The 16,611-nt window shown below is 30.7% G+C and overlaps 2 protein-coding genes across 5 annotated transcripts in view; one reads left to right on the forward strand and one right to left on the reverse strand.

The window, feature by feature from the left end:
* LOC108734191 (protein peste) overlaps positions 1 to 11,950 on the reverse strand; it is a 23,883-nt gene extending 11,933 nt beyond the window's left edge. Inside the window, exon 1 of one of the 3 annotated variants that reach the window (XM_025978634.1) lies at positions 11,624 to 11,950. In XM_025978634.1, the coding sequence (XP_025834419.1) occupies positions 11,624 to 11,708 (85 nt within the window). In that variant the 5' untranslated portion in view covers positions 11,709 to 11,950. Of the gene's footprint in view, positions 1 to 1,235; positions 1,485 to 5,656; positions 5,943 to 11,623 lie in introns of those variants that run through there. The other 2 variants (XM_025978636.1, XM_025978637.1) reach the window with 2 other exon arrangements.
* The window catches only part of LOC108734196 (tenascin-R), a 190,977-nt gene that overhangs the window by 44,186 nt on the left and 130,180 nt on the right, over positions 1 to 16,611 (forward strand). The window lies entirely within an intron of this gene.

Consider the following 16,611-nt stretch of genomic DNA (forward strand, 5'->3'; position numbering starts at 1 on the left):
ATTTTTTTATTGAATTTTATTTGAATTATAGTGTATGAAAATTGTCAAAATAATCAACTTTCAACCCTCATAACTTTTTATGGGGGTGAGACCGCCGCAAATTTTTATGGGGTTTTACTCGGGTGACCACCCTCTTTCGATCCCCCCTACCCTCTTTCGATCACCCTACCCCCATCCCCATCTAACCCCCATAACTTTTTATGGGGGTGAGACCGCCACGAACTTTTTATGGTACAGTGGTGGGGGAGACCTCCTCTTTCGATCCCACCCACCCCCATCGTCTAGACATTTACCCGATGCTTTTATATTATGCTATTGTTTATTAGGTACCTATACATTAGTAAATTAGTGTTAAAGATATGGCATGGCTCTGTACGGATGCGAAACATGGACGGTGGGCGCGGTAGAAAAGAAAAGATTAGAAGCGTTCGAAATGTGGTATTATAGGCGAATGGTGAGGATACCGTGGATAGAGACAGTTAGAAATGAAGAGGTATTAGAAAGAGTAGAAGAACAGAGGGCGCTATAGAATATAGAATTCGATAAGAAATAGGCGAGATAGGTTATTTAGAAATATATTAGTTGCAGAAACAGGAGCTAAGAGAAGTAAAGGTCCTAAATTAAATTACTCTTCACAAAGCGTTAAGGATGTGTGATGTTCTAGTTTTAATTGCGAAGATTCAGGACTGTTGACTTTATGATGATGGTATATTTTTATTATCTAATTATTTAACGTAACTTTTTATTGACAAACCGCTGCAGATCATGGGAATTTTGTGACTTAGACACTATAATTAACATTAATAATTTCTGAAACTGACCTTGCTTCCATATAAACAATGTTATTTTTACATATATTTTTAACGATATGTCAAAAAATTCGGAAAATAAAATATGTTTCCTAATTTAAGAGTCATTTTTTAAGCATAACTCTAAATTAAATGCCTACCTATTTATATACTTCCCAAGAAATCAATTATTTTTCACGAATTTTCTATAAGTAATTTACAAAAATTATATTTTTATGCCTAGAATAATTACAGTTCATCCGGGTACTACAAATTTTAATGACCTCGGATGAATTAAACCACAATAAATTGATAAACACATCTACTATATAAGAAACAATTTCCGTAATGAAAGACCTTAACTAATCAATTTATACGAACAGAAGCGTAGGCATATACAGATAATTATTATACAATATTTTTAGTATCTAATGTTTAGTCAATTACCTTTCGGATGTTTATTAAACATGACGGCATTTAAATGATAATTGACGCTGGGGCTCTGACATCTCAAGTGCACGAATTTTCGTGGATGACTAGCGAAACAAACGGACACTCAAATTTGATTCAACCTCCTATTTACTAAACGCGTTCTTAACATAATTATGTAAAACAATGCCTACAATACCGAACACAAACACGTCATTTCACTGTTTGAATGTTTCCTGTACCTCTCATTACAAATTATAATTACCATCTACCGATTCGGAAAAGTTAGTCGCGTTAAGAAATGTTGTTGTTTTACCTTTTTATGTTAGGTCAGTCAAAACTTTTTTTGCAGATGTATAATTTTACAAATAAGAATCACCGAATAACGGAAGGTTCGCTCATTACTATTGTGTATATAATTGTAGACATATTAAACAATTTTTCCGATAAAAGTAACAAATACTAACTGATAACGTTCACATCGTCTTCACGCTTTTGTCATTTCGTGTTTATCTACAAAACTATAAGTGCATTTTTTACATTTTATACAACATTCAAGAGCAAGGTAACGAAACTTGTATAATTTTCTGTCGGTGCTATTACAAATGTAGAGTAATTTATTTGCGGACTGGCGATGTTTATTTTTTTTATTATCGCGTAAAACGATAATCGCAAAAATATTACGTAATTAGTCTCATCATTTAAAATAATGCGACGTAATGATAAGAAGTAACACATTTATTACTGACGACACAAATATTAACAAAAAATTTTTTTTTGTAATTAGAAATAATTCTGATATTTTTAAAGGATATAAAATAGAATTTTTTAAGAAGGGGAATTACACAAAATGAATTTGCGCGGAATTTAATTTTTATTTACGTATCTATGTATGTGAAGGACATACTACACCAACTACCAAGTAGTTTTCTTTAAGCCTACCCCGAGAATGAAATTTAGGAATAGTAAAAGTCCCTCTTGTAATTTTAATTTTTTAAACTAGCATCCCTATTCAATTTCTTAGACGCACCAACCCCAAATAAAAGGTTTTTTTAATTTATTGTCAACGCATATGTATAACTAAGAAATTGAAACCTGATTGCATTTACATAGTCTGTGTTATTAGATTGCTCTAATCGGTTTGCTTACATAACGAACAAAATTAAAATAATTATCTGCTAGTGTATTGACTATCCAGTAATTAAAAACCAGGGAAGATAATTAACATCAACTGTTACATTATTACTTATTTTTATTCGGTGGGCATAGTTGTGGCTTCATCAATCTAGATGGGTGGCTAATTATAGAGAATGAATAAAAAAATACTGCTAATGAAGTCATTAAGATAAAACAAGTATTATTGAGAATATAAATTAAAATAACAAAAATGTTTTGTTTGCAATTTCTGCAATTTTTATCTTTAATATCTATTTACATATATATAAATAGATATATAAGAAATATATATCACAAGGATGATTTTGTCAACCTGTAAATTAGATTTATTACTTATCCTTTATCTCTATTTATTACTTCCGTTATCTCTTTTGAAGTTTAGAGATATTTTATAATTGTTCTGATTTCATTTAAATGAATGAAATGTCTATTTTTTGCTTGAAGATTTACAATTAATTAAAATATTTACTCAAAATTTCACAATTTTTGTTGTTAGCTTCGGCAGTAAGAATTATAAAAGGAAAGATTATATTACATTAAATTGGTTACCTATCCATTTTTTTTGCTAAAGTAATCATGTTCAGTGAGACTTACTGCATTAAAAAATGCTTTACAAAGAGTAATATCACTCACTAATTAGTAGATACACGAAAATTAAAAAGCAAAGTAAATTGTTGTACTAATTATACTTATAATTAGATAACAAATAGAAACTAGCAGGACTATTAGAATCAAGAGCTTTTACTGTTGAAAGAATACTGTTCTGCTAAAATTCTTTTGCACTTATATCTACAGGTACCAATTTAGAATCAAATAAATAAATATCTTTTTATCTTTTGACTACACTACTTTTATATGGGTATTGGGTGATACTTTTTCAATTTGCTATTAATGTATAGATACTTTATGGTGTTACCTCCCGTATGATACATTTCATGTGACAAGTTCANCTAAAGCCCAATAATATAAATAGAGCTTTACAGCATGTCTATAAAGCCCGATTCATACAATCGATCAAGTCACGGTCCAGTCAGTCAATTAACTGCGGTATTCCTCTTCAAGTTTATGTCAATTCCGCCGTGACTTGGTCGATACCATGAGTTGGGCTTAATAGCACAAATATAAAGCCCAATAATATGAACCGAGCATTATAGCATACCTATTAAGCCCGATTCATACAATCGGCCAAGCCACGGTCCAAGTATAGTTAAGTACGCTATAATGCTCAATCAAAACACGGCCCAGTCAGTCAACTAACGGCGGTATTCCTCTTCAACTTTATTTCCTTTCGCCGTGACTGAACCGTGGCTTGGTCGATAATATGAGCTGAACTTAATAGCGTAACTGTAAAACCCGATAATGTGAACCCAGCATTATAGCATACCTATAAAGCCCCATTCATACAATCGGTTAAGTCACGGTACAAGTATGGATAAGTATGCCGTAAAGCTCGATTCGTATTATCGATCCAAGTCATGGACCAGTTAGTCAATTAATAGTGGTATTTCTTTCGAACTTTTTTTTTTGACCTGACCGAGACTGGACTGTGACTTGACTGATTGCATGAATCGGCTATGGATAGATGTGCTATAAAGTTCGGTATCTACTATTAAATGGTGACTCGATCGATAATATGCATAGAGATTTATAACTGGACCGTGACTTGATCGATAAAATTGACTGATTGAACCATCACTTGACTGTTTCTTACAGTATGAATATTGCCATACGAAATATATGCTGCAGTATTTTACTTGACTGTGACCGGACCGTGACAGATAGTGTGAATCGGGCTTAAAAAAATTGTTTATATATTTATAAATAAGTAGCAGCAGGAGGTACCTACTACATATAATTCAAATTTGTAAGACAAAAATTACTCAGTTTTTCTGTTGTACTAATTGTAGTTGATCTTCAAGAATTTTTAAGTATAAAATCTTAATTTTACGTTTTTTCGTTCATTAATTTTTGCTGAGATACAAATTAAATTAAATCATTCATCAACTATTTACTGTGATTCTAATTACTAAAATAGTTACCTGTTTTCATTGTATGGGTCATTTTTATTAACTATCGGTAACACACAAATTAACTTTTAATCACGTTTAAATCACAGATGAGGTTTAGCTCTGACGAGAGTTTTTGAAGACACTGAAATTTAAATCTGTATTTGTTGATGCTCGCACGTTTTTCAGTTTGTTTATTTCAGCGAGACGCAAAAGAAAGATGTTTTTAATTTTATGAACGCTACAATAATAACGCTGTATGTCTTAGTACACTGTTGAAAAAACTAAATAGACTTTGTTTTATTTTCTGTCCGCTGAAAAATTGGCAGAAGACCCCTTTCCGTGGCGGCATATGCCAAAATTTCGCCGATGTATTTACGAACTAGTTTAATACCAAATATCTATTAATAACGTTAAACAAAAATAGTCAAAACAATTTAATATTATGCATATATTTTATTATCGTTTGCGTTTATGCTAATACGATGTATCATAAACATTTATTTACTAAATTACCTACGGTTTCTTAATTTTATGAAACAACGTAACGTCATATTCGTGAAAAGGTATTTTCTTCAAATTATCAATTTTATTTTGGAGATGATTGGATTTGTTGACTTTAGGCATTAATGCAATTAGTGATGTTTATTTATTTGATTTATATATGATGCGATAAAAACAGGCAGTTAGTTGTTTGTTTGGTCTCACTTTCTAGATATTCATCGAAAGATCAAAAACAAAATGCAACATATAATGTCGACTAGACAAAAAAGAGACCAAGGTTAATTGCATCCGACTAAAACGTTCCCTTAAAATAGAAATGCAAAACACTTTTTTTTATGTTGACTTCTGTAGCTTACACTCGATTGTGTAAATTGAACATTCACATTATCGATTCTTTGACATTAACATCAACGGCGAAATATAGATAATTAAGGCCAATAGCCTTAGTTTAACTGTTCACATTATGCGGGGTTTCCGTTACTAATGCGATGTTCACAGTATGGATTGCCCACTGTACTTGCATTTAAGTGTGATATTTTCTTTTTAGTATTTGGAAGAATGGCCTTTATATCTTTAATTTAATAATGTCACTTGTTATAAAATTAATTCCAAAGTTCTAGATACTTTAGTTAAGTACTAAAATATTTTCTCCGGCGTTTGTTTTTTATCTTTTTCAAAAACGAAAGTTATATTAATATGTAGGTACTATAGTTTTTAGAGATAAATAATTTTGTCTATTAGTGTACAACTTACCCAAAAACCAAAATGTAGATTTTAACGGTAGACAGCAACAATTATTTAATTACATATACTGATTTTATTAATGAAATTGTCACTATTGTAGTGTATAATTGCACGCAATGATTTAAAGGACGATTGTATACATGTGCTTTCAATTTTTAAATTTACACGCTATTTTCACGATTGTCAGAACTAAAGTACAAAAGAGAATATGATTTTGACTGATGCAGCTTTAAATTTTGTATCGGAGTCACCGGTTTTCCTTGAAAACAAAATGTATGAGCACGGACAGTTACTCTTGAATAAATGATACTACCACTAACAGCCCATGGCCCTATACAAACATAAATATTAATATATATGGGCAAAAGTTATCATCAGCATTACTCTTGCAAAAAATGGCCTTCAAGTTTTTTGGTCAAATAACTTATTATAATAACCGAGTTACACACTTTAAAACCAATATTTCACAGCCAGTTTTGTTTTCTTGTACATTTGAAGAGACGAAAATTTTTGAAATGAAATTGTTAACTATTTCTTGATGGACTTGTAGGTAAACTAATACAACTAACGACGTAAGTCGTATGTAATAGTAATCACCTGAACATGTAAATGAAGCTATTTGTGTGGAAAACCGTTAAACAAAACTGAAGTAAATGAGAATTTTATGAAAAAAAAATCAAATACTAGCGATATTGATTTTATTAGGTCTCATCAGCACGCCATAGTCAGGCCCTATAATTACACTGCCCTTGCTTAACATTTGAATTACTTCAGTTATTTTTCACTACATTCCGAGTGAAAGTAAGGATTCTCTATCGATACGCAGATGTAAAAAAATGTAAGTTTTCTTTCTTCGTTTCCTTTTCGTCTTTATAGATAAATGTTTTTAAATCTGCTTTTTGAATTTTCCGCTTAAATAGCTTTTCGGTTTACAATAGTAGATAGCTTCAGAGACGATTATTTATATCCAATTTTACTATAATCTGATTAAATCCTGAGGTTATTTACTACCCTATATGTAGGTATATAGGCTGTTGTGCATTGCTTATTAATTTAATTTTGTAAATGGGATTTAAACCAATTACGATAATTATTCATTAACGATTCATTGTGAAGATAATTTTTTCTTTTAATTACCATAAAAATAGAAGGAAGAGTTCATGCTGAAATAAAAATTTAGTGGGTCTGTGTGGGTGGACCTCGAATACATAATTTGTTTTTAACGTGATCATATTTTACAGAAATAAAGTAGTGTTCATTATGATTTCATTAATTAACCTGATTTTTAGAATGTACGAGATCAACGACCTGTTTTTCTGTATTCTTATATACTTATAGGGTTTCAGATTAGACGTGAACATACCTATAATAAGATTATTAAATACTGATTGCCTTATTCGAACATTGCACTCGATATATCCTACGCTCATTTTCTTTTAATTATTGATTACTAATTTTCAAACTTTAGTAAAATAAAGCAATAAGAAACATGGGAGAACTGGCGGTAAAATAATAAATGCAACATTTTGTGATGTTTGCCGGCTAGTCGTTTTGTATCAACAAAAAATAATGCAGGTACGATGCTTGGTAAAGGTCTAGAAGATGGATGGGGGGGATGGAAAAAGGAGGTCTCCCCCACCACTGTACCATAAAAAGTTCGTGGCGGTCTCACCACCATAAAAAGTTATAGGGGTTCAAAGTTAATAAATATGCCAATTTTTATACATTTCCAGGCATGTAAATATTTATATAGTTATTCTTAAACAATATTCAAAGGTAAAACTTATGAAAAATACATAAAAATATTGAGAAAGTTATATAAAACATTATTTAAATATCAATATCAATAGGGTAGGTTAGGTTAGGTTATCGGGTTATGTTCAAATGACCACCCTCTTTCGATCGCCCTCCTCCACCCGCTAGAAAATATTTTTTTTGTTGAATTTTATTTGAATTATAGTGTATGAAAATTGTCAAAATAATCAACTCTCAACCGCCATAACATTTTATGGGGGTGAGACCGTCGCAAATTTTTTATGGGGTTTTACTCAGGTGACCACCCTCTTTCGATCCCCCCTATCCCCACCCCATCTAACCCCCATAACTTTTTATGGGGGTGAGACCACCACGAACTTTTTATGGTACAGTGATGGGGGAGACCTCCTCTTTCGATCCCACCCACCCCGAAGGGGGTGGGGGCCATCATCTAGACATTTACCGAAATTGCAATAACAACGAAGCAACTACATCGATCAAAAATGTAAACAATGACAGTTGTCGAGCTACAACTACAACTACAACTACATAGTAGTCTTCAGACGCTCATTGCGATAATAATTTAATTAAATAATTAATTTTGGCTGATAGTATGCAGTACTACTTAAATCAGGAACACCTTAACATGATATTAAAAACACACTTAATTTTCTTGTTTTATGGCGCCTTATCACCTTCTAGCTTGCCACTTATTTCAGAAACACCCTGTATACGATTCTGCATTGTAATTAACAAGAAGAGTATTTTTTTAGACCATAGTTCTCAGGGTCATCGCAGACATTTACCGAAATTGCAATAGCAACGAAGCAACTACATCGATCAAAAATGTAAACAATGACAGTTGTCGAGCTACAACTACAACTACAACTACATAATAGTCTTCAGACGCCCATAGCGATAATAATTTAATTAAATAATTAATTTTGGCTGATAGTATGCAGTACTACTCAAATAAGGAACACCTTAACATGATATTAAAAACACACTTAATTTTCTTGTTTTATGGCGCCTTATCACCTTCTAGCTTGCCACTTATTTCAGAAACATCCTGTATACGATTCTGCATTGTAATTAACAAGAAGAGTATTTTTTTAGACCATAGTTCTCAGGGTCATCGTAACGGTAGATCGCCAGACCTTCTGTAATATAATCCGATTGTGATTCTACTACGTACAACAATTTTTATAATTTAAAAAAGTACTAGCCGGAGTGCCTCTCAATTATAGGCATCTACTTAAACCATTAAAGTTGTTAATAACAAGTGTAATCAGCGTGAAAGTATAATAAAAGTAGTCCGAAAACGTGCAAGACCATTTCTTCCAATAATTCATTAATACTGATAAATAAAAGTTACAATGCCAGTTGTACAAATTCGAAACATAAGAAGGTATCCTTTTAGTCGCCGATTGTAACGGAATAACTGTATTTATCATTCGTTGTACCGTTTTTTTTTTTTACATAATTACGAATATGATTTATAACCTTTTGTTGTAAATTTCTTATTCAAGGTGTGTTTATGAAAATTTGACTTTTGTATGAACTCAAATAGCTCCTAATTACTCAATTAATGTCAGAAAAAACAACTGAATAAATCATTGTTTCAGATTGTGATTGCAATCACATTACAAGTAGATTTCTTGCTACTATTACGTTTGTTGTTCAATTTCCAATCTAGGTCATAATCGTCTTCAAATACCTGACCAGTTATATCAACAACTTTTTAAATGATTAAACACGTCGTAGGTGCTACACATCGTAAAAATATTATTAACAATTAGTTTTATGAAGTGTTGTTTTTCTTTTATGCCCACACATGGCAATCTGCAGGGATTGTAGGAAATAAAAAGCCAATTTACCATCGCATTATGCCTAATTATGTCCATGTTTAAACCCATAATGATTGAACAAACAGCAATAACCAAATGTACATAATCAAAACAAAAATTGCATAGGTAAATTATGTTAAATCCACTGTTTTCATATGCAATGGTGGAAAAGTCATGAATTAAATTACGAAATGGCACTAAAATTCATTAAATTTATTTTAAACTAAATATCTAATAATTCTTATGATCTACTTTCCTTGTATGGGGATTAGGGGTTAAAGATATATAATAATCGGGACTTGTTGAATTATGATTTTCTTATATTTGTGTGTTCTGTGACTCTTATTTCGATGTGTTGTCCTATCTGCCCTCTGTAACTAGTGGAAAGTCGATTAAATAAAATAATTCGAAGTGGTCTGTATTCTATCGAAACTGCCAGACGCGGATCGCGATTTCGATCTTTTTGGATCTCATCAGCGCGTCGCACGCAGCTCCGACAGAACACAGACCAACTTTTACCTGCCGTCTTAACAGCGCGTTTTGAAAATACCACAAATGGCGCGGCAAACGCCATCTGTAGTACGATGCTACATTTTAGCTAAGTTAGGTTAGCTACGCCGGGATTTGTTTCAGCAAGTAGATATCCATATATTTAAATGGATCTTGTTGGAGCATACGTAATCCTAAATCTCGGTTTGCCCTAGCATTTGTTCGTCATTAACATTATTCTGCTATCCGTGGCTATATAGCTAATTAACTAACCATGGGATTTTCATTTTTTCTAGTACTTGTCAGTTTTAAAGTCCACAAATAAATGTGTTTACGTGCCCATGTCTAATTGATGTTGATAAAGTTTACTACAAGACCATCGCTNAATAGATATATAAGAAATATATATCACAAGGATGATTTTGTCAACCTGTAAATTAGATTTATTACTTATCCTTTATCTCTATTTATTACTTCCGTTATCTCTTTTGAAGTTTAGAGATATTTTATAATTGTTCTGATTTCATTTAAATGAATGAAATGTCTATTTTTTGCTTGAAGATTTACAATTAATTAAAATATTTACTCAAAATTTCACAATTTTTGTTGTTAGCTTCGGCAGTAAGAATTATAAAAGGAAAGATTATATTACATTAAATTGGTTACCTATCCATTTTTTTTGCTAAAGTAATCATGTTCAGTGAGACTTACTGCATTAAAAAATGCTTTACAAAGAGTAATATCACTCACTAATTAGTAGATACACGAAAATTAAAAAGCAAAGTAAATTGTTGTACTAATTATACTTATAATTAGATAACAAATAGAAACTAGCAGGACTATTAGAATCAAGAGCTTTTACTGTTGAAAGAATACTGTTCTGCTAAAATTCTTTTGCACTTATATCTACAGGTACCAATTTAGAATCAAATAAATAAATATCTTTTTATCTTTTGACTACACTACTTTTATATGGGTATTGGGTGATACTTTTTCAATTTGCTATTAATGTATAGATACTTTATGGTGTTACCTCCCGTATGATACATTTCATGTGACAAGTTCAGCTTAATCATTTTTACATGGATGAATTATCTGAAAACATAATTAACAGATAACAATAAATGTTAAACAATTGGTTTTGTTTATAATAATAATACATCCCATTTTTGAATTAACAATGTTTTGTTAAAAATTACAATATTACAGTAATTGCTTTACACAATGGGATTGATATTCTTAGAATATACTTATTGTTAGTTAAAACAATTGTGATGTGTGTCAATAAATAATTAAGTTAATTAATTGCAGTGCCTTACGTAGAAAAACAGTACCCATTCTCAATAATACAAAATTGATGTTTCTTCACTAGATTTATATTTCAAAATATTGCAGTTTCATTAACTGTCATCTTATTGTGGATAAATATAAACAAACGAAGCAATTGTCTCGTTGTTTTTTTCAAAAAAGTAATTTCGGTTGTTTCAAAAATAATTATTATCTTAACCATTGTGTACTTGCGATTAGATAAAACTTTTGAAAATATAAAAAAAAGCCCTTGAATTTATTTTTATTTGTATTAATGGTATTGGAAACGCATCAAACACAAAATAATTCCCAATTAAAAATTGGCAGTTTTGGTACCGATTGTAAGTTAATAACAAATACTTCAGACGAAATTAACTGCAAAATTTTTGAATATCATAAATGTAAGTACAAAATTAAATTTAAGACAATGAAGCACAAAATATTTCAAGTTTGGATTACCCTTTGTCGGTTGATACAATATTCTCAAGCCAATAAATATCTTGTGAAAACATCCCTATGTTTCCTTGTTTTAAACTGTCGAAATTTGAATTATACAAAATTGTAAATAACTTCTTACCCTCTTCCGTTTCGTCTTTTGTTTTTGCTTTATCAGAAGTCAATTGAATGTGAGCAACTTGTTGATCGTTTACTGTGGGAAACATCGCGTGCTTTTATCGACATTATCTTGCTAGGTACATGAGTTTGTGTCTAGCACAAAAACGCGATTACTATTTGTGTTATATCGTGGATCAAGTTTTATATCTGTATCAAGTTACCAGAGACAAAACGAATCCCTAAAGTTGCAACGATTTTATTATTCGATGTCACGCCGAACGACAAACAACGCGAACTTGATCTGTTCTACATATAGGTACCTATATACTTCTTGTTAATCAACGAGCTCAATTATTGGTAAAACAACGAACTTACTCCCACATGGTGGACATGCTTCTTGTGATAAAACTGAATATCTACATGTACACATTTACATATTTGTATATAATGTAGGTATGTATACGTACATAAGTGTCTATGTGGGGAAAGATCCACATTGCTTCATTATGTCGATGTAATTAAATTAACCTTACATGACACAAAAAATCTTCATGGTATTACATGCTACGTATATATACATATATATGTACTGTTGCGTATAGTCAATCAAGAGACGGTCAGCGTCTAATTTATAAAGAAACTACGAATTTTCATAAAGTAGCTCAGCTTAAGTGCCTTTCGGTGAACAATTAGATCAAATGATGTCGTGTCTAGACCAAATTGACTATTACGTAATATCTGATTGTAGGACGACCGGTGTATAGGCGCTCAAAGATGCACAACCGTCCAAATAATTAGATATTAATTAATGCATGTTATTATAGCGGTATTAGCATCCGAGGTGTTAGAGATAGCTTTAAATAAAATGGAAGCGGTATTGACAAAACAGTATTGTATGAAAATGGATAAAAGTAAAATAAAAATACTGGTATGCAAGGGAAGAAAAACTAGGGAAAGAACGAATAGTGAGCGCGGCGGTAAAGAAAAGGTTAGAAGCGTTCGAAATGTGGTTTTACAGGAGAATGATGAGGATACCGTGGATGGAGAAGGTTAGAAATGAAGAAGTATTAGAAAGAATAGGAGAACAGAGGACACTATGGAAGTCAATAAAAAAGTAGGCGAGATAGGTTGGTAGGACACTTTCTTAGGTACGAAGGTCTAGTCAGAGACATATTGGAGGCAGAAACAGGAGTTAGGAGGAGTAGAGGTAGACCTCATTCGGAAATATTTAAGGGTGTGGGATGTTCTAATTTTAGGAAGATCGTAGATTAGCTCAAGATAGGAAGGAATGGAGGTGCTTGCCCAACCAGGGTACCCCGCCCATCTCTATTAGAAAGTATTGCCACATATCGACATCGGAAGCTTAGAAATGCCTTGTAGCTTTCAAATTCTTTCAAATGCTTGCTTTAAGTCGAACAACTGCATATGGCAAATGTCTTATAGAGAGTTAATTGTAAGATTATTTTGGTAATTATCTTCTAAAATAATTAAACGTATTTTATTTTCCTCATTAGTGATGCAGGTAACGTTAAAAAATTAACTTTTAATGAATAGATTTAATTAGTTAGTAAAAGTATTAAATTTGAAATAATATAATGATAATGTTGTGGAAAAGTATGAACTCATAATTATGGAAAATTTTTAAAATGCGTTTCCTTGTAATTTACATTTGAGATGGCGTGATCTGTTATCTGCGACGCTTTTTTGTTTTTAATAAGTGTTTCGGTAAATATTTAGTGGAATGAGTTTTCAACACTTGGACTGTAAATGTTATAGCGTTCAAGCGTAATATTGACATGTCAATAGTATAAATCTACAATAGGGAACTTTAATAATGTTGACCGTCAACTTTTTACAACTTTAGATGCATGCACAATGTTTGAATAAAACGCATAATTATGTTGACGCAGAATGCAAAGTACGGAAAATTAGTTAACTTAAATAAAATTGCAATAGTTATGTTAGGTTTGTCGTAATACCTGTTTACTCTAGTTTTATTTTTTAATAATTTCAGCTGATGGTTCAATTATTTACAATTTTTTTGTCAACTGACAAACACGAAGGTTCGCTGACTCCATATGTTTACTTTCACCCAAATTTTCTTTTTATAAGTTAATCTTTGCTACTGTGTGTCATTACTTGTGAAATCGTAATTTTTTGCCAATTTCATCTTTGGCATTAAATCAAAACGCGTAAATTTGAACAACCTTTAATCTACATTGTTATATATTTGCACGAAAATAAATGTGTACTTAACTTTTTCTTGTACGTTACATATGTGTAATAGACGAGCTTTCACGATGAAAATCTACGAGATATTAGATTTAACATTTTACAATTGTTGTTACCAATAAACAATTGAAAGGTAGGGTAGCCTAGATCTCCTCTTAATGTTTGTTAAGTCTGATTGAAGTTGCTTAAGCCATAACTATAAAACGTTTTACAGTAAATTCAAATCAAATTTTCATTACAGAATTGAATTTGTTAGTGTTTTTGTTGAGGTTTTATTCGACTCCTTAGGTCATCTTCAAACAGGAAGTGAAAGCTGTTTCTGTATTTGCGTGCTTTCAGTAAAAATGGAAATAGAAAATGAATTTCTCATAAAATCGATATGGAAAGTCTGCCTTGCTTTCCATTAAGTAGCAAACGACTGATAACAGATGTCTCTATGTTTCCTAAATCGACATACCTATATAGTCACTAAAAGTTCATTTTAAATTATTGTAAATAAGAATTTACTTATTATGTAAAAGGTGTAATAACTTAAACAATTGGTTTCATAATTATTAATCTTACTCTTTCGATTGTTGCCAAATTTTCATAATTGCAGGTACATAAAAGCTTTGATAGGACAAAAATAAAATACAACATATTCATATAACTACCATCTTTATTATAAGTTATTTTCACATGATCGTGTATGATAATGTATTAGGTTTATAAATGAAATTCTGGAAATTTCTTGTTTATTTATTAGTTTATCTACATCCAAACGTTTTTCGAACTAAAATAAATAACATCAGAGAGATAATTGTACCTCATACATTATATTCAAAGGAATTAACATTAAAATTTCTACAGGTTTACAAACTCTTTTTCAAAGTATTTTCTGGTATTAAGGGAAATCTTTTCGTGTAAAATCAAGTCCATTTAACGTCATTATTACCATATAATATTTGGTGCCACCAAACGAGACATTTGTTAAAATGAATAGTTTTCAATAGAAGGCATATAAATTCACACTAACCTAGTACAGCAATAGTAAATGTTATAAAAATATAACAGGAAAACAGTTTGTATGTACGTTTATAAGGTAATACGTAGTATACATACATTATTTATATATTAATTCATTTTTTTTTATCGTGTGTGTATAACAATGAGACTCTAAAAACTATCGTATCGCGTTAAAACTACTACTTGTAAATATGGTATAATATTACAATGTATATTGTATTATTATTAATAGAATAGATCTACATGTAATAATTGTTATACGATATAATATAATGTGAACGCTTGTTTTTAATGAGCAAAGATAACGTAACTACTTTTAGAAACAGTAGAAATTGGTCCATCTTGTTGCGTGACAATATGAGCATAGAAACTTGGGTCGTATCACAAATTGCAATTTTAAAAATCGACATATTTTTACGATCGATCTTGCAGAGGCGTTATCGTCAATTAATTTATTCTTTTGTCGAAAATTAAGAAAGCGAATTCGTTAACAACCTGTGGCCCTCTATTCCGTAATAATACGCTCAATATAAAACAATAATGAAAATAGGCATAAAAACTGCCCCTTTTTTTAAAAAAAAAAAGAACATTCAAGTTAGCTTTTCCCAGCTCGATAATTAAATCTAATTAAACAGATAAAATTATCTAAATGTTTGTTTTAGAGGCAAGTACGTCGTAGTTTACAAAAACCTGGTGTTGACCATCTAAATTGTCTAATGAATAGTCTCAATTAAGATTTAACAAAAAAATTAGGGTGTGTTTATGCTAAAATGATATGATGTTTGCTTCTAAGTAAAATCGCCAACATGTACTAAGCATATGCAATATTTATATGAAAAGATTAGGACAAGAAAAAATTATCTACTTTCTTGCTAATAAATACATGTAGGTATTACCTAATAATTACATTTATGTATAGTTTATATCCAGGAAATTTTTTGTAAGACTTATTGCTGGTAGGAACGTCCTGGAGTTGTTCGAAATTTGTTTAGAATTTATCAAAAATGATCATAGTTATTCATTGTTAATATAGATTTTGTAATTGTCTTTATTTGATTTATGTTATCAGTTCTTATCAAATAATAGCAACACAATCTTGAAGCCTGGCATATTTTATCCAGATCGTAAACGATATGATACACTTTTTTTTAAAAAAAAAAGCACAAAAAAGACCCATGATAAAAATTCTAAAAATTTTCAAATATTTCAAATACTGTAAAGTACCTACGTACGCTTCGCTGTATTGATGGTATTTTAGTGGACCTATCACCAGCTAAAACTTTACAAAAGATTTCTGGATACCCCGTATGTGTTTTCATACTCCAAATTAGCCTTACGTATTCTCTTAGCAAATTCTGGCATGCAATTCATCAAATAGAAATCTAATTAATTAAATTAAAAGAAGGTAAATACGTTGTTTTCGATGTGTACACGATTTTTTGCAACTAGTTTCCCCTACACAATAGATTAATTGAATGTAATCCATTCACAAGAAAACGTAATAAAAATAAAAACAAACAAAAAATACAGACATCAATTGATGTTTTTAAGTAATTAATTTTTACTACAATTCTAAATTCCTACTAAATTAATTACAATAATGCATTATCAATTTAAGTCATTTCTTCGGAAGCAATATCACATATTTTCTTACTCGCATAAATAATTTTATTGACTACAATATTGACCTAATAAACGTCAACTTGAAAATCAAAGGTAGGAATGCCAAAAAAAAAAAATTAATAAACCAATTGCTCAAAAAATTAAATTTGT

The sequence above is a fragment of the Agrilus planipennis genome, unplaced genomic scaffold (assembly GCF_000699045.2).
Source record: "Agrilus planipennis isolate EAB-ADULT unplaced genomic scaffold, Apla_2.0 scaffold7, whole genome shotgun sequence".
Lineage (NCBI taxonomy): Eukaryota > Metazoa > Arthropoda > Insecta > Coleoptera > Buprestidae > Agrilus > Agrilus planipennis.